Here is a 17,189-nt window from a genome sequence, read left to right as displayed (position 1 = left end):
ACGCTGGAGACAGCAGCCACTCTGATTTACCTTTGTCTGAGCATCCTGGTTTGCACCGTGTTTGGTGAGTATCTCGGCTACATTCACTTTATCCTCTTGAGCTGCAAGGTGTAAGGATGTCAGTCCAGCCTGGAGATGGAATATAACAGGTAAGTAAACTAACAGATAAAAGTAAGAATAAAATCCTACTTTAAATAAGGAAAAATCTAGACTTCCCTGCCTCTTCATCTTTAAAACATGATCAGACCCTAAGTGTAGCTTTTGAGTATGGGTGGTGGTTTTAAACAAAGTAGAGTCAATGTTGCTCCTGTTCCAGCTGACGAACAGCTCCAAACCAATTACATCACCATAACCATAGAGGAAAACTTTAAGGCATGAATGCTCAAGATTTGCTACAATAATGTAATTTGGGAAGCTGAGAATCACATTAATAAAATGTGCTTCCCACTCTTCAGACAGAAAGAGGAACCTTGACAGCTGCCGGCACAAGCCAGATGAAGACATTAACTCCAGAAATAGATCCCATTCAAATGCCAGGGAAAAGGATGCAGCCTTTAACTGACAGCTCACTGTGATCACATGCAGCGCTTTCCTGTGAACAAGGCACTGAACAAATTTTGTAGAAGAAATGAAAATCTCCTTGTTTTTATTAGCAGAATATAGTTACTCCGTGCAAGGAGATACCAGAGTCTTCTATTCTAACTTGAGCAGAAGCTGCAGGCTTTTCACCTGCATAAGTAAGATTTGCAAATATCCCTGGATAAACCCAGTGACCCATGAAGATTTATAGTAGTGGTTTGGGGTTTTTTTTGATGACCTTGTTTTCTGTACAAAAGCTGTTAGGCATAATTAATAAAAAAAATTTTGGAAAGGTCTTCCATAGAATTTTTCTTAGTCTACTCCAGTAATATGATTGTTTTCTTATTTGCCAGAGAAAGTAAATTTCTTCACTTACCACTGAAGGATAAAGACATGCAGAAAAGAGCCTTTGTAGGTGAGAGCACTGAATTATTTCAGACTGGAGCTCTCAGGTTTCTAGTATAGGTTGTTAAACCCACCCACGGACACGAACGTTGCATCTTACTGGATACTCCCACCCATAATACTTTGTTTCCAATTGTGAGTTACCTTTGTTGCCACGTGGATGTTGGATCCTTTCTCCAAAAGTAAAGTCACCATGTCAGTGTGACCTTCCTGGGAGGCCAAATGAAGTGGGGTGACTCCCTGCTTGGTCAAAATGTTGGTCTCAGCCCCGTAGTTCAACAGAGTGGTAGCTATCTGCATCTGGTTTTTCTTGGCAGCGATATGGAGAGGGGTGTATCCATTCTGACACCAGGCAGGAAAAAAAGGGAAAATAAAGTTACCACAACAGCCATGTAGACCTAAGAAGTCAGGCACCATAAAACAGTATTATTTGATGCTATGCCTGTTATTAGAGATGAGAGTTCATTAAATTTTCAAGGCCAGACATGTCCCACATGGCCCTGCTGTTGTGTTGCTTTGTCCATCTGTTATTTTCACTGCCTAAACCAGAACAAAGCCAGCCCTCACCAGGATGGGCAGGACTGTTCCACCAATACCTTCAAATTAGTCTGAGTTTGACACCTACATTTTGTACAACCAATGTCGCAAATAATCCCTTTTGAGTGGTGAGTGACATTGCCCATGATGACTGATGGGTGTACACCCTTCATCACGTTATGCTTTTTTAGAGCACACGAGTAGAGACGTGTTTACATATGAAATTTTGATACATGTGTCACTCACAGGCTGGAAACAGCAATGGAGTGGAATGGTTTTGTGATTAATTCAATCATTTAAGCACAGAAGAATGGCACTTTCTGGCAATAACACAACTTCCTAATTGCTTTATAACACATTGTGAGGGAAAAATCCCAGGTGCCAGCACACAGGTCCTGTGGGGGGTGCTTGGTTGGGTTGTCCTGTGGTTGTTTTGTTGTGTTTTTTTATGTTTCCCAAACTATCCTGCTTCCCATGCACTGCCATGGAAATCACATTCCCATTACAATCCCTGAGCATTTCCTGAAAGCCTGTAGATCAGAAGCCTTGCACAGGGCAGGACACTATCTGGTGTTGCACCCATCTCGTCACCATTTTCCCCTTTTAGCAGCTTTTTCTTTATACAGCAATAGCACAACACCACTCCTAACCCTGGAATGATCTGTGTGCATGGTCAGAATGCACATTTCTAAAGTTATTGCGAATATTATGTAATAGTGAGGCGACTTCCAACTGCAACCAAAGCTCTGACAGAGCTGAGTCCCCTCAGGGCTCCCCTCACCTGCACAGTGATACCACAACACCACTCCTAACCCCGGAGTTTAATGTCATTGCTAACATTGCACAATAGTGAAGTGACTTCCACCTGTGACTAAAACTCTGGTGGGATTGACTCGCCTCAGCGCCGCCCTCACCGACGCAGCGATACCGCGACACCACTGAAATTAACTCGAAATTAACTCCCCTTGTGCTCATTCCCTGTCTGCCTGGCCAGAATATACATTTTTTACATCATTGCTACCGCTGCGCAGTAATAAATGGCCCGGCGGCCGTGCCAGGGCCGGCTCCCCCCGGGCTCCCCTCATGGAGGGCGGGCGGGCGGGCTCACCTTGGCGGTGGCGTGAGGCGAGGCGCCCTTCTCCAGCAGCAGCAGCGCCACCTTCTGGTTGTCGTAGTGCGCCGCCACGTGCAGCGGGGTCAGGCCGTTCTGCAAGGGCGGCGACGGCGTTAGCGCGTTACGGGACACCGGGGACACGGGCGGGAGGGGACCCGGGTGCGGTGGGATGGAAGGGTTGGGGGGCTGCAAGGGACAGAGGGGACGGGGGAGAGGCAGTGGGGATGAACAGCAAGGGCATGGCAAGCAGGTGGCTGTTAGTGGGGAGAAGCAGCGCACCAGGCGAACCACAGTGGCAGCCGCTGGCTTTCATCACCCACACCAGGGGATGGTGGGGCTTTGGCCCTATGTTTATCCATTGGAAATTTAGGTAGCTTGATGGAACCCGTGCTTCCTGAGCCAAAGACACACACCTGCCCTCAGAGCAGCCATGCACCCTCCTGCCATGAACCCAAACACAGCATGCTGGGTAGGAGCAGTCAGCCACCACCCAGGAGAGACATGACCCCAACAAAGCCACAGCCACCATGCAAAAGAAGCTGCAGCCTTCTTAGGGTGCAAATTTCACACAGTTCTTCCTTAAGGAAAGGCTTCTGACTTTTTCTTCCCCAGCAGTACCTTGCCAGCAGAATCAGGACAGGCACGGCGCTGCAGTAGGAGCTTTGCCACTTCCAGGCTCCCATATTTGGCTGCCACATGCAACGGTGTAAATCCCTTCTGAAAAATTCCAGGAGATAAAAAACAGATGGTTTGTGTTAAAGGTCATGCTGACATCTCTTGTCTAAGAACTATGTGTTAAGCACCTACTCTTCAACCTCAGAATTGATAACCGAACCTAGAAAGAGCAGCCTCTCTTGAAAGCACTATGAGAAGTACAAAATACAAGAAAATACTTTCCCTTTTATTATTCTTCCCTATTTATGTGCTCTCAGGCTGGCAGACATTTTATCTGATACAGACTGTACCAGCAACACACACTGCATGGGGGCAATGAAGGCACTTCTTCAAATTTACACCCCAAACCAGCTGCACCTTTTTTTGTTCCATGATGACAGCTTTACAAGTATTTCCTGCATCAGTCATTGCCAGTAACAATGAAACACCAATTAAATTGATCAGATAAATCCTCCAAACTCTAATTCCCTTCCTCCAGAAGGGTTTGTAAAAAATTATTTGTACTTGCATTTGTGTATTCATACAGTCACAAAGTTCTACTGAAGCTAAAAAGAGCCCTTCTCTTTGCCTGTTTTAATTAAAAATTTGGTAAGGAAAGCTCATGGATGTATGACAGTAGGTGGCAGCCTGCACTGCTGCCTGACACTAATTTTGGGAAGCTGCAATGACCTATTTGCCTGGCACATAAGTCATGTTTAATGTTTATTATCATTATCATTTAGTTCCATTAATCCCACCTCAGAAAGAGTTTATATTGGGTAATCTGAAACATTTTCAGTTCACAAATCACAAGTCTATAAAGATATTATCTAGTGGGCTCCATCTTCTCCTATTCATAATTATAGAATGTTCCTGCAATACTAATTGCCATCAAGCAATACGGGAGATTAGGAAAGTATTTAGTGTATTTTTAGCCATTCTAATGTGATTTAATAGCTGGATAAAAGGAGAACAGCAAGCCCTTCCAGTAATCCATGGATCATAATTTGAAAATTGCTGGTTTAGTCTTTTAAACCCTGGAAGACACGTTGTTGTTCATAAACATGTTTTAAACTCCAGCTGTAAAACCAAGGGTACTTTTATAAATAGCAAAAATTACATGATTGTCACTTATCAAATGCTTTCAATTTGGAAAAGATATCTTGATACATCATTCTCTTCACAGCTATCTACTATCTTACATATTCATCTCTCTGTTAGTAATCTATTGGTACCATTTTTGGCTAAAAAACTCACTAGTGATTCTGGAGAGCATTTATTTCACAATCCCAGACAAAATGTCCTGTTGTGTCACATGACATCTCATTTTAGAACCACTGAAAATAGATCCAGTATTCGACGAGACTGGGCAGATGCTGACTTCTGTGTTTTAGGAACATTCCTTTCAGCTAGCACAGGGCAGAATTATTTTGCTATTTAAGTAAATAACGTATTGAAGAATAAAAGGAGACCTGTTCATAAAAAATGTATCATTGCCATTCCCTTTTTTTTTTTTTTTTTGAAATTCTGCCAATAAAAGCTGTGCTTATAAGGGAAAGGGAGAAACAAGAACATTTTAAACCTGCATTTGGCTTCAGTGGCAAGCAAACCCAATTTTAGATGACAGCAAAGTTGAAATTTGATTAGCTCATGATACATCACTCCAGCCTACTGGATTGTTGCCAATTAAATAAGACAACAAAAGGGCCCAAACCGCTTCAGTTCCTCAGTTTAGCCTTACCTTGGTGGACATGGAGTGTGAGGCGCCCGCCTCGAGGAGCACGGAGGCGACATCGAGCTGCCCCTCGCGGGCAGAGATGTGCAGTGGGGTGTAGCCATTGGTGGTGGCTGCGTCGGGGTGCGCCATGTGCTGCAGCAGCAGCTGCACGATCTCTGTCTTGCCCAGGCGGGAGGCGATGTGCAGCGGGGTCTGTTCTTCCTACAACTCAAATCGAGTGGGTCGTTAGTGCTAGGGAGCCACCCTGAGCCCAGCATCCTCCTGGGTCCCCACACACCTTCCTATGCATTTCTCTTGCAGAGTCATAGGAGGTGATAGCAGAAAAAACGGAGTAATGGCGGAGAGGAGGGTGGTGAATGATTCCTTCAGCCGTGGTTTTAAGAGAAAAAGAAAACATTGTAAGCAGAACACCTACCCTGGCTCGGGCATCCACCAGGGCCCCGTTCCTCAGGAGGCAGCGAACCACTTCCACCTGCCCAGCACGTGCCGCCATGTGCAATGCAGTTTCTCCACGCTGCAGGAAAGCAAAAGCATTTCAGTGTCCTAAACTTCCATGAAGAAAGATCGTTGCCAGTGCCAGTCCCACTCATGACAACTGGTGCTGAGACCCATCCTTCTGCCAGCTGAGACTCTGGCTTCAGCTGCAGGGCAGGGTGTAAATACATGTGGCTGTACCTGGAACGCCTTGGTTTGCCATCTGGACAATCCAAGACTCAGGCACTGAGAGACAGAATGAAAATCCTGGCTTAGGAAAAATTCTGTCAGATAGACTTGCCCTGGTCACATATTCCCCTCAGCTTTCTACGTAACAGAGCATCAGCTCGTGTGCTGCACAGGAGATGAGAGTACACTGAGCTGTGTGTCTCAAGGGATTGCACGGTACAGGAACCTCAAGATGGAAGGGGATAATTTTCCAGATGGTCCCCTCCTGCACACTATGTGGAGCTGGCAACATTAAGAGGCCTTGCAATGGCTGAGCACAACTCAGCCAGCACACGGAATGTGTGAAATCTGCACTCAGCAGTGTGGCTCTGTCTCCAGGCTGTGGAATCAATCTTGTTTCAAGCCTTTTGTAGCTCTCAGAATTTGAAGGATACGAAATATTGGAAAGCATTTTCAGATCAGGAATATTCAAAGCATTTACTCTTTGCATAGGTTTTCAAAAAAACCACTGAAATGAAGATTCCTTGAGGACAGCACTCCTAGTTTAATTGGGCTCTGTTCTTTGAGTGCAGTGTCCCAAAGTGGACTGAAACAGTCCCTGGGCAGCTCACCAGCATCTGGTGCATCAGGTCTTGGGACAGCTCTGCAACCAGGGGCTCTATTCATCTCATATCATGAGAACACAGCAGGACCCATCATTTCTTTGTGCTATTTGTTCACAATTCTAACACCAGAGCTGGAGAATATTCTGTTGTAAGGCCTTTCTCCCCTTGACTACCACTTAAACTGCAACTGCCAAAATGAGCACCCTAGTCAAGACTTTTCACATCAGAATGGGGAATGATGTCCTCTTGTCCTCATCTAGATGTAGGGAAAGAAGTAGCTTTAGCTTGCCTGCTAATAGGGATTTTTACTTACAGCAAACCCTCTTCACCAGGAGTTGACTTATCTTGTCATTCTTAAATTAACTTTGTATTACCAGCTGTGATTAGTAGGTATGCAACAACAAAATCCCACAGCCCTAGCTAAAAATCTTAATCATTCCATCTATATGTAAAGTTTACTACCTGAAGAATAAGCTGTTTAATATGTGAAAATACTCTAAAGATCAAATTTCTGCAATGACCCTTTTGTGGTTGAATTAGCAAAGCAATTTAGGTTTTGGAAACAGTAATTCAACAGGGAAACTCAGCTTACCAAGTGAAAGCCAAGACACCTGTGTAGCAGAAATTGTAAAGTGTTAAACTTTGCACATAAATGCCTGGTAACACAATATTTTTAACTGCTTCCACAAAGATTTTGTGTTGGTTTTTTTATTATCAATAAAGTTCTTACATAAGGATTGCTTCCATAACAAAGTATGGAAAGTCTATTTTAATGATTCACATTAACAATTCTGCATGCTAACAATTTCACTGGGTTGCATCTAAGATTTTTCTAGCTGAGAAAAAATAATGAGTACCAGGATTACTAAATTTTTGTTGGTTTTGCTGCTGGGAACACTTACCTATAACCTTATGTACTGAAAAAAGTTGCTTCCCAAGTACAGGTGGTCCCAAGTTGAATATTTGTTTATGCTGACAAATTCAAACAGTAAAATATCTTACGAAATACATCTCAGAAAACGATAATTTTGATTTTGTTGGTTCATTTTTTTCCCCCTATTTTTGGTAACTAGGTTGTTGGTATACAAACACTGATATCTATGGTTAAGTCAGGTTCTGCATTTTGTGTTACTTCCCAAAGGTCACATTTTCCAGATTTAATCACCGGTTCCTGGAATTTCCTGTCTAAGAGGAACATCTTGAGTTTTCCAGGTTTGTATTTTGTTTAATCATTGGGGTTTTAAGCATTTCATACTCTTTCACTGACAGGAATGACACAATTTCATGGCAGCCAGCGAAATCATGCAGGCAGAAATTAGAGCCATTTGGACTTGAATTTCATCCTTCAGAACAGAAACACAGACTTTGTGGGATTTGGCTTATAATCCATTTTGGATGGTTTTGGCCAGTTTTGTCTGTTTCTAAGGAAAACCTTACCTATTTGAGAATTGTTGCAGAACACGTGAAACCAGAGATGGCTTATGACACATGCAGTCATCACTTTCCCCTCTTCCCTAAAAGTGCTACAATAACTTGCACTAATATTCAACAAAGTATCATTAAAATGTGACCCTTGGGCTGAGGTACAGGGTAACCAGGGACTCTCTGAGGGTCCCGAGCAGAAGGTTCTAGTGAAAGCCATACTCACAATGTTAGTGACATCAGAAGAGGCTCCGTTCTGCAGCAGGAGGAGGACTATGTTCAAGTGGCCCATAAATGCAGCCACATGTATTGGTGTGAGGCCCGACTGCGAAACAAAGCAAGAGCAGTTTTACTCCTCTGCACGGCTCGAGGGATGGGCTTCTTCATTCAAATCAAACATGCAGGAAAGTGAGGCAGGACAGGAGAGACAGGAAGAAGAAAGCAAAAAAGGAGAGAGAGAGAAGGAAGGTTTCTGCAGCACATGAAACGTTTTGCTACCTCTGTTATAGCCTGGATTGAAGCCCCATATTTCACCAGGAGTTCCATGACTTTGATGCGATTTTTCTTGCAGGCAATGTGCAGTGGAGTAAAACCATTCTGTGCAAAAGACAGTGATGTTAGTCAGAAACATGCAGCTACACTTCCCACACAGCTCCATGCTGCCACACTGGGAGCACAAGGGTTAGGCTACCACAAGCAGCTGTTCTTTAAGCACAACAGGTTATGAATTACAGACATCTTCCACTATCTGAGGCACAACAAAGCAGTGCTGCTGCTTTCTTCCCAGGCCTGGGAGAGAAAGGAAACCTCCACCTCCAGACTTCACATACAGACACATCTGTACTGCCTGCCAACTGCACATATGTGTGTGTGTGTGTGTGTGTGTGTGTGTGTGTGTGTGTGTGTGTGTGTGTGTGTGCTTCCTGGGGCAGCACACACATCTGTGAGGAGCACTCCCAGTGCTTCCCAAGACCGCCTAACACAAGGGAAATGGAAGAAATTACAGTGAACACTTCAGAATCAGTGCCTTTACAAAGCATTTCCTGTACTTTCCTGTACCTCTCTAGGAGAATCATGGAAGGTTTGGGTTGGAAAAGTCCATCTTGTTCCACCTCCTACCATGTGCAGGGACACCTTCCACTATGCCAGGTTGCTCCAAGCCCCATCCAACCTGTCCTTGGAGATTTCTACCAATAGGGCAGCCACAGATTCTCTGAGCAACCTGTGCCAGGGCCTCCCCATCCTCAGAAGGGAGAATTTCTCCCTAATATCTAACCCAAATCTACTCTCTCTTTCAGTTTGAAGCCACTTAAACTGAGAAGAAGAGAGGAACAGAGTGCTTATTCCAGGTTCCACCTTAATCTATCATTTTACTTGAAATCTAAGGACCTGTGTATATTTATTTTTATATTTATACCCTAAGCTATAATATCCATGTGTGTGTACATTCTGATGTACCTTAAATAAAGAACCACCCCTTGAGCTGCGGTATCATGATAGTCTGATGACAGTTAATGCAGGTTAAGTGTGTCTCTGAAGCTGAACCAACACATTATTTACCACATGTGAACATTTTAGTGAAAAGCACAAGTAACGTTTTTTAGATAACGTTGAAAAATTGGTAAATTTTCTAATAAAGAGCAACAATATTGCCAAACAATCAACCAGCAGTAACCAGAACCTTGTAGTGAGAGCTTTGTTTATGGGAAAAGATAATCACGTAACAATTATTCTACAGGCTGCTTCTGTTAAAGGAAATGTTAATCGCTAGTTCATTTGGAGGTGCTTTAAAGCATAAAGACATTTAAAAAGCTGAGAACTCGCATAGTGCTTGTATCCCCAAAGCATTTTGCAAACATTAACAATTTTTTAAAGTAGCTGAAAAAGCATTCTTTTAATATTTATTCCATCACTGAACTGTGCTGAATATGATTACTGTTTCTTTGATTTCTAAAGAAATAATCAAAACCACTTGATATTTTACCTCCCGCACAGCATCTCTCAATATATTTCATAGGAAGTTTTACTGTTTCAGAAGTTTCCATATTTTTCACTGAATTTCATTGCCTCAGTTGATTTAATTTTGCTACTTCTATTTAAGTGAGGAACAGTTTGACGGGGGAGAGGAGAAGGCAGAAAAAAAATGTATCACTAACAGAAATTATGAGCTTCATTTAATATATCAAACACTATCAACAAGCCAAAGGTGACAAGTCTCTGATGGGAGAGAGAGAAAATGAGGGGGGTAGTGGGGAGAGAAAACGAGTTTGGTGGGAAGGGAGCAGAGAGGCAGCAGCCTGAGGGTGTTCTCCTTTTGTTTCAGATGTTTCACAGGGAGGAAGGCATGGAGGGAGGGGAACAGAAGATATATTTCTGGTCATGGAAGGAAAGAAAGAAGACATAGGGGATATTTGTGAGTAGCTGAGCAAAGTGCAGGTAATCAGAAGACTGGCAAGAAAAACAAGCAAAGATAAAAACAGTGTCAACAAAGATTACCCAAGTGAGCATGGCACTGAAAAAAGCAAAGCAAAGAAAGTGTAAGAGGAGGAAGCAAAAGTGGCTATGGGATTTTTGGGTATGGAAAGTCCAAGAAAAATGAGGGGGCAGAAGAAGATGGTGTCAGTTCCAAGGAAGTAAAGGACAGGGAGAACCTACACAGAAAAACAGTGGGTCCTAGTGTGGGCAGGAAGCTGGGGAAGGTGGAGTGCCCTGCACTGGGGGTTCTGTAGAGGCCCCAGTGCAGCTGGCCATGGCAGAACTCTGGCCACGCAGGAGCACCTCAAGTGTTCACAAACTCCTTCTCTTCCTGACAGAGTGCAATATGTTGGTACATGAACTCCCAGCCAGCTAACAGTTCCTAGTAAAGATTGTAATCTTGTCTGGCTTTGGATACGTTAAAGACTCCAAACATTTCCAGAGTCAAATGTGATGTTTTTCTCACTGTTAGGGGCAATGGTTTGATCAGTGAGTAAAAGGAATAATAACTGCTGTCCTGTAAGCATAAGAACTGTTTTTTGGAAAGAAAAATGGCACCTGATAGAGCAAAATCATCATTTGATAAATGCAGAAATATTAGCTTTTCAATATGTTTTGCCTATGCCAATTAACTTACTAATTCAGTTGAGAGTCCAGAAATTGTGTATTCTATCACCTGGTATGGAAAACTGAGCCATTAATTCATTAAAACACCAATGTATACATCAACATCAGCCAGAACCTGCTCTGATTTTAGGGACTCTGCAGAGCTTCCACACCTGACACTACAGTCACTTGCCATGGGGTGTGTTCCATGATGAGGCCTAAGCACACAAGGCACAGGACTGGTAACTAGCAGGTGTGACACCCCTGTGGCTACTGCATCTACTTAAGGCTGTGGAGTTTGCTGACAGTTCTCACTCAGCTTTCCCGGCAAGAGCTACCAGGTAGCTTTGTTCCATGACCCATGTGGGACAGCTTTACCAGGGCACGGGCGTTGGGGTTGGCTCTCTTGTCCAGCAGGAGCTTGGTGACACGGTAGTGACCACAGTGAGCGGCCACGTGCAGGGCAGTCAGGTAATCCAGTGTCACATCATCCACAGGAGCCTTGTGCTGCAGCAGGTGCTTGACACATTCCACGTGGTCCCCCTGGGCTGCCATGTGGAGTGGGGAGAGTCCATTCTGTGACACAACAGAACAGCAGCTTCAGTAATCCCCACTTAGACTGTGGTACAAGTAAGAAGGACATTTGTTGTTGTGAGGTGCTGCTCAGTGGGCTCTGCTATTATACAAATATCTTCCCCTCATTAGTTTCACCAAAGAGACAGAACTTGTTGGAAATACATTTATTTTAGATGTATGTTTTCCAGATGCAAGGAAGAAGACACTGAAATAATTTTCCAACTCTGAAATAGTTGGTAAAAATATTTAGGAGAAACTGTACTCATTATCGTATGTGATGGGTCAGACAATATGTACCAGGAATCACCTCTCAGGAGTGACTGACCCAGCTTTCACATCTCTGTGCACTACAGGCTCAGGAAGCAGCACAAGGGAAGTGCTGGCAGTAGCACTCCACATCATGTGTTTAGTCTGATACTAGAGAGACAGGCAAGCAAGCGTACACTTTTCATACATTTGGAAAGGATTATGTAAGCAAACCTTATTTTAGATCATTCTTCCCATTAATACATCTCCTTTGGGAGGACAGTAACATTGCTGTCTTCCTCCCTGTCCTCTCAGGGACTCTGAAAGCTCTGTGGAAGGTTACAGAGGTGTCCCATACTCTGACAGGGCCCACACACACCTTGGTCCGTGCGAGCAGGGGGGCACCTCGCTCCAGGAGCAGCTCCACAACCTGGTCGTGGCCACTTCGTGCTGCACAGTGCAGTGGGGTGAGTCCATCCTTCAAGGAAAAGGAGATAAAACAAATGAGCACATCCCCAGCTGATTGTCCTGGCACTCTGGGGAACTGCAAGCCTGCAAGGAATGCAGCCCCACACATGAAAAAAAGCTCCTTTTTTGACTCCTAACTGAAGCTGGCTCCACAGCATGAAGTTTCATCCCTGTTCTTGCTTGCACCAGTAAAGGACACGCTAAGGTTACTGTTTGAAGGGGAAAGCTCATTGTGTGCTGAAATCTCTTCTCAAAGGATAATATGAGGGTGCACTGCCTCCTCCCCTCCCTGCCCTCTGCATGGCTTTGATATAGCATTGCCTCTCCCTGGGTTGAGGGTGCTCCATGAACCAACCCATGTCCTCGGATTGCTTTTGATGCAGGGATGAAACAGGCGATGCTCATACCAGAAAGGTCTAGAACTTTATTTTGCTTTTAAACAGGCATCAATATAAAGAAGATTTTAAAACAAGAGAAAAAGAGAGAAACATAACCAAATCTTTCACTTCTGAGATTTAGGGGTGAACACAGAGCTAACAATTCTTTTCTAAAATTGCTATCAGACCACCAACTCCACAAGAGTTTTTTCCATTGCAGAACACCATTCTGTACCAAAAGACTCGCTCACAGTACTATTAATGATCACAGCAGTGGTAGCAAAAGATGTGTTCATGAACTATTTGGATGGGAGAATGAATTCTAGGTAGCTTTTGTATAGTTTGGACTTAATGCAGAAAAATAAGTATGAGGCTAGAAAAATGGTTGTGAAAGAATATTAGTGCTGAATGACTGAAAAAAGGTAACATGTAGGATATGAAAAGCCAAGTTTTCATCTCCTTAGCCCTCAGCATTGTTCAAGCACACACTCAGAGATGTCATCAGCATTCACTCAACAGAGGCGGCTTTACCAAGGTGAAACAGGAATGTTTTTAATTGCAAGAAAAGCCTTCTCCTTTTGAGAGATGCCGCTCATCTTGTGTGACATTGACATTGTTATTCCAAGAATCCCATTGAAGAATCCAGTTACAGCTTGATTAAAAGGGCAATATGCAGGTCTGAATTACTCAGAGGCTAAAAAAGTAGCAAAACTGCCAAAACATGGCACTAAGGATGAGTTGGTGACCCTGCTTCATACACAGATGGACTGTTTACCTTGTTGGGGTTTGGAGGAAACCAGCATCACTACGTTTTTAAATTAAAAGTAGCTCTAGACTACACAGTGCCATTGCAACTGCAAGCTCATTGTGGCAAACACTGCCCTGTAACACCCTACAAAAGGCAGTTCCAAGAGGCAGAGCCTCTCTCGTGCCCAGTTTCCAAAGCACAAAGCCCTTTCCAAGTGAGCAGCACCACAAAGCTCCACAGCTGCAAGGGGCTGAAGTCTGCAGGAGGAATTTTTCTCCCTTACTTATCTCCTTTTTCCAGAGGCTTTTGTGACACACTGACAGGGTTAGGTGTGCCTGGGTGTTCACTGTGTCAGAGGCATTCCTAAATCCCACAGAAGGTTTGCAGTGAAATTACACAGGTGGAAGATCAAACCCAAAAACAGAATTCGTGGCCTTCAGCACTGGTAGATGGGGGTCAGTGTGAAGAATTAGGTGGAACTAATTTACTCTTTTTTATGCACTGAAACTTCAGAGTCCTCTAAGCCTAGTCTTTTTATGACCAACTGAGGTACGCTATCATCTCATTACCAGAGGGATTCCTACAGATAACTCCTACTGGCATTACAAAGGTAAGAATATATCCCAAATGCATTTCTAGGGAAGGTATTTATTTGGGATTTCTTTCCAGTTTCTGGCCTCTTGTGCTCTACATTTTTAATCAATGTGGGAGGCTCACTTTCCTTATCTGCATGGTGGCTTTGATGTTACTCTATTTAGTAAAACAGCAAAAAAAGAATAATTGCATGAATCCTTGAACAAAAGCAGGACAAATCCCAAGAGGGAGAAAAAGAAGAAAAATATAAGCTAAGAAGTGCATCAACTCCTCAAGAATGTCTGGCTAAAACAAAAAAACTCCAAATAATTTAAAACAATGATTTCTTCTTTGTTCTTACCTACAATTCCCTTTCAAAGCACAGATAGAAATTCGCTACCTATCCTACCAACACCTGCCATAGGTGTTTTGAGGACCTCCCACAGAACCCTCTTCCCTTCCCTCTTTCTGCTCTGAGGAAAACATCATGTATTGTTGTCATTATATTGCAAGAGCTCTATTGTCATTATATTGCAAAAGTTCCACAGTGCTAGAGTTTGGTACCTCCTTGATGTTTCTCATAGGCCGCTCTTCCAGGCACTGACTCTTCCTTCTTCTCACAGCAGCCAAGTGACTCGAGGTCCCCTCAACCAACCAGCCCACTCTTCCATAACACTCTTCTTATTATCGGCTACAGCTGTGGCCTGTTAAAGTCAGGCCTGTTCCAAATCGTTAATAATTGGCTCAGCTGCAACTCTCTAGGGGATAAGATTACTTTCTATGCTACGTTTATTTACTTATATTCTATCCCCATACAATGTATATTTAAAAATTATTGTATATTTAATACTTCTAATTCTTTTGCTTATATCTTTTGCTTATATCTTTTGTTTAAAGATGAGAGAGATTTCAAAGAGAAAGCTGTTGTAATAGCAGAATCAGTAAAGAAAACAATGCAGACAAGCTGACATGAGCCAACATGAAGAGACACACTGGTGTACCAAACAAATCCTTTTTTTGCACCATTATCTATTTGCCATGAGCCTCAGAGCTCTCAAAGTGACTTCAGGAGCTGGCCTAAGTACTTTGTCAGTCATTCCTTTGCTAATTGAAGAACACAGAGTGACCAACACATCAGGCACATCACTTGACAGGACATCCAGCTCTGGGTCAGAGAGACACAGACTTTGAAGAACAGATAATGGATATCCCATAAACACAAAGGCTGCCATGTCAGGAGAAAAGAAATTCAGCAATTTGATGTTTAGAGAAGTTTAACAATTATCTCCTTGCCCTGGATTGTGTGGAATGAAGAGTTAAATGTTTGTATCTTCCCAGTGACATCCCACACCTGGTGCTCTGCTGCTCCCAAATGAGGTACTCTCCTAACTCACTCTGTGATGTAACCAACAGCTGGGTCACCCTGAGAAATGGCAATGCAACGGCCTCTGTGTGCACAGAAGGCAGGAAATTCCATCAATGCTAATTCTTTCTCAAATGCTTCTCAAAATATGAGGAAAACTTGTGCTTTTTTTCCTTGAAAATCAATCACTGGTCATTTTTAACCTGCAGAATTAATTCTGAATGCTGTGTATGACTCCTAACGGTAGGGCTTCCAAAGATGAATTATTTGGTCATTTCACAAATGTATTCTTTCAGCTTAGCAGAGACACAGAGACAAAAAGAAGCTGTGCTTATGAGGGATTTTTAATGGGAAATGATGTGGGCAGCACATTCACAGGACAGTTGCTCACATTCAGCACTCATTCAACCAAAAACTAATGATAGAAATGAACATCAAAGGCCAAATTATCAACGAATTATTCTAAACTGCAGTTGCATGTTCTCATTTTCATAAGGGTGAAGTAAAGTTTTAGTATTTCATATGTCAAACATGCAAAATTGTCTAAATTTTCTTAACAAATAAAGGGATTTTAATTTGTTCATTTTTCATTATGACTAAACCTAATCTCTTTAAAAATGAACAAGGCGAGTCTCCCTCTTGCTTTAAGCTCTTGGCATAATTAAACATGCTGTAAAGTATTCCTCCAGGTCGCCATTCACAGCACAAATTTGAAAAATACAGCAAAAAATATACCATGTGCCTGCTTGAGTATTAAGATAGTAACATAAGTAACTCCAAATAAAAGTCATTTTCTAGATAACTTGCTTAGACAATCCCTACAATACACCTTCCCACTCCCTTGTAAACATTATATGGAGTCACTAAATTTTTTATAGGAAATATCTGCATTGTGATTAGATATTTATAATCTGACATAGCTTTAGGAACAGCAAAAGCTGCCAATGAATTATTAGTGCTCTGTGCATGTAAGAAGATGAGGAGAAAATGTCACAGCAGCATTACTGCAGGAACAAACACTGTACAGAGCACAGTTCCAGGGCAGGGCCAGGATCCTGCTGCAGTGGTTACCACTCCCATGTGGAAATAGCAGAGCCAAGCCTATTTTGTCAGGACACAGATGTACAAAAGGAGATTTATTAGTAATAATATCTCAGTAGGTTTCCAGAATGAGTGTTAAGGGGTGTCTGAAGCACATTCCCCACAAAAAAAAACCCCAACCAAATCTGAGTTGTGCTGCTCAGTTTCCTTCCTTTTGTTTTCCTATTGGTACTACTCATCTCCATGAGTGACTTGCCACTCCTCTGAGCTCCAGCTGAGCTCATCCTTTCTGTGGCCCTTCTCCAACCCTAGTGGTCCACCCGACCTTGTCCCACCATTGTCATGCCTATCCCTGCTCCAGCTGCCATGCTGCAGGCACACAGCACACTTACTGTCCCACACAATAAGCTTGCCCTTCCAAGACTGGATGCTCTCCTTAATTCCATGGATTTTATTCAACTGTAAATATTCAGGATGAAAACCTGCAAGAGGAGACTTAGGAAAAGTCCCAGAGCAACAAAAATCTAATTTCAATGTTGGCAAGATTGAATAGGAAGACAACAAAATGTGTGACAGCTTCAGTGGTTGAGACAGGTGAGAGTGTTCCTCCCCCTCCGAAGGGTGTTTGCTTACTCCCACAAAAATGGAAATTCCAGTAAGGTGATAAAAGCCTGGGAATTAAACTGCATTTTAAAAGAAATAAAGCATGCAAAACCAAAAAAATCTCATATTCTTGGTTTTTTCCCCATACAATCTATAGAGAGAGATGATAGAGATAATACAAAAGCTGCATTCAGAAAGAATATTCCTAAAACCTTGTAATAGCCAGCAACATTTCCACATTCTGAAGGTGCACACTATTATGATTCTATTATATGAGGACTCCTTTTTATAGAAATACATGCATTTTGGCCATGCTAAAATTGCTTTTAAATTCTGATAATAATTCCCTGCAAGAATCCTTAGTGTGTTCCAGGAAGACTGTAAATGCTTTCCTTC

At 42.8% G+C, this 17,189-nt stretch overlaps 1 protein-coding gene across 35 annotated transcripts in view; it reads right to left on the bottom strand.

The window, feature by feature from the left end:
• Positions 1–17,189, bottom strand: part of ANK2 (ankyrin 2) — a 277,320-nt gene that overhangs the window by 69,753 nt on the left and 190,378 nt on the right. For all 35 annotated transcript variants that reach the window (XM_054514480.1, XM_054514483.1, XM_054514482.1 and 32 more), the window contains 10 exons: positions 12,000–12,098; positions 11,177–11,374; positions 8,216–8,314; positions 7,944–8,042; positions 5,443–5,541; positions 5,031–5,228; positions 3,254–3,352; positions 2,630–2,728; positions 1,129–1,326; positions 31–129 (listed from right to left, as the gene is read on the bottom strand). In XM_054514480.1, the coding sequence (XP_054370455.1) occupies positions 31–129; positions 1,129–1,326; positions 2,630–2,728; positions 3,254–3,352; positions 5,031–5,228; positions 5,443–5,541; positions 7,944–8,042; positions 8,216–8,314; positions 11,177–11,374; positions 12,000–12,098 (1,287 nt within the window). The remainder of the gene's footprint in view (positions 1–30; positions 130–1,128; positions 1,327–2,629; positions 2,729–3,253; positions 3,353–5,030; positions 5,229–5,442; positions 5,542–7,943; positions 8,043–8,215; positions 8,315–11,176; positions 11,375–11,999; positions 12,099–17,189) is intronic.

The sequence above is a fragment of the Molothrus ater genome, chromosome 4 (genome assembly GCF_012460135.2).
Source record: "Molothrus ater isolate BHLD 08-10-18 breed brown headed cowbird chromosome 4, BPBGC_Mater_1.1, whole genome shotgun sequence".
Classification (NCBI taxonomy): domain Eukaryota; kingdom Metazoa; phylum Chordata; class Aves; order Passeriformes; family Icteridae; genus Molothrus; species Molothrus ater.
Note: the sequence above shows the minus strand (reverse complement) of the source record. Positions and strands in the feature narration are given on the sequence as shown.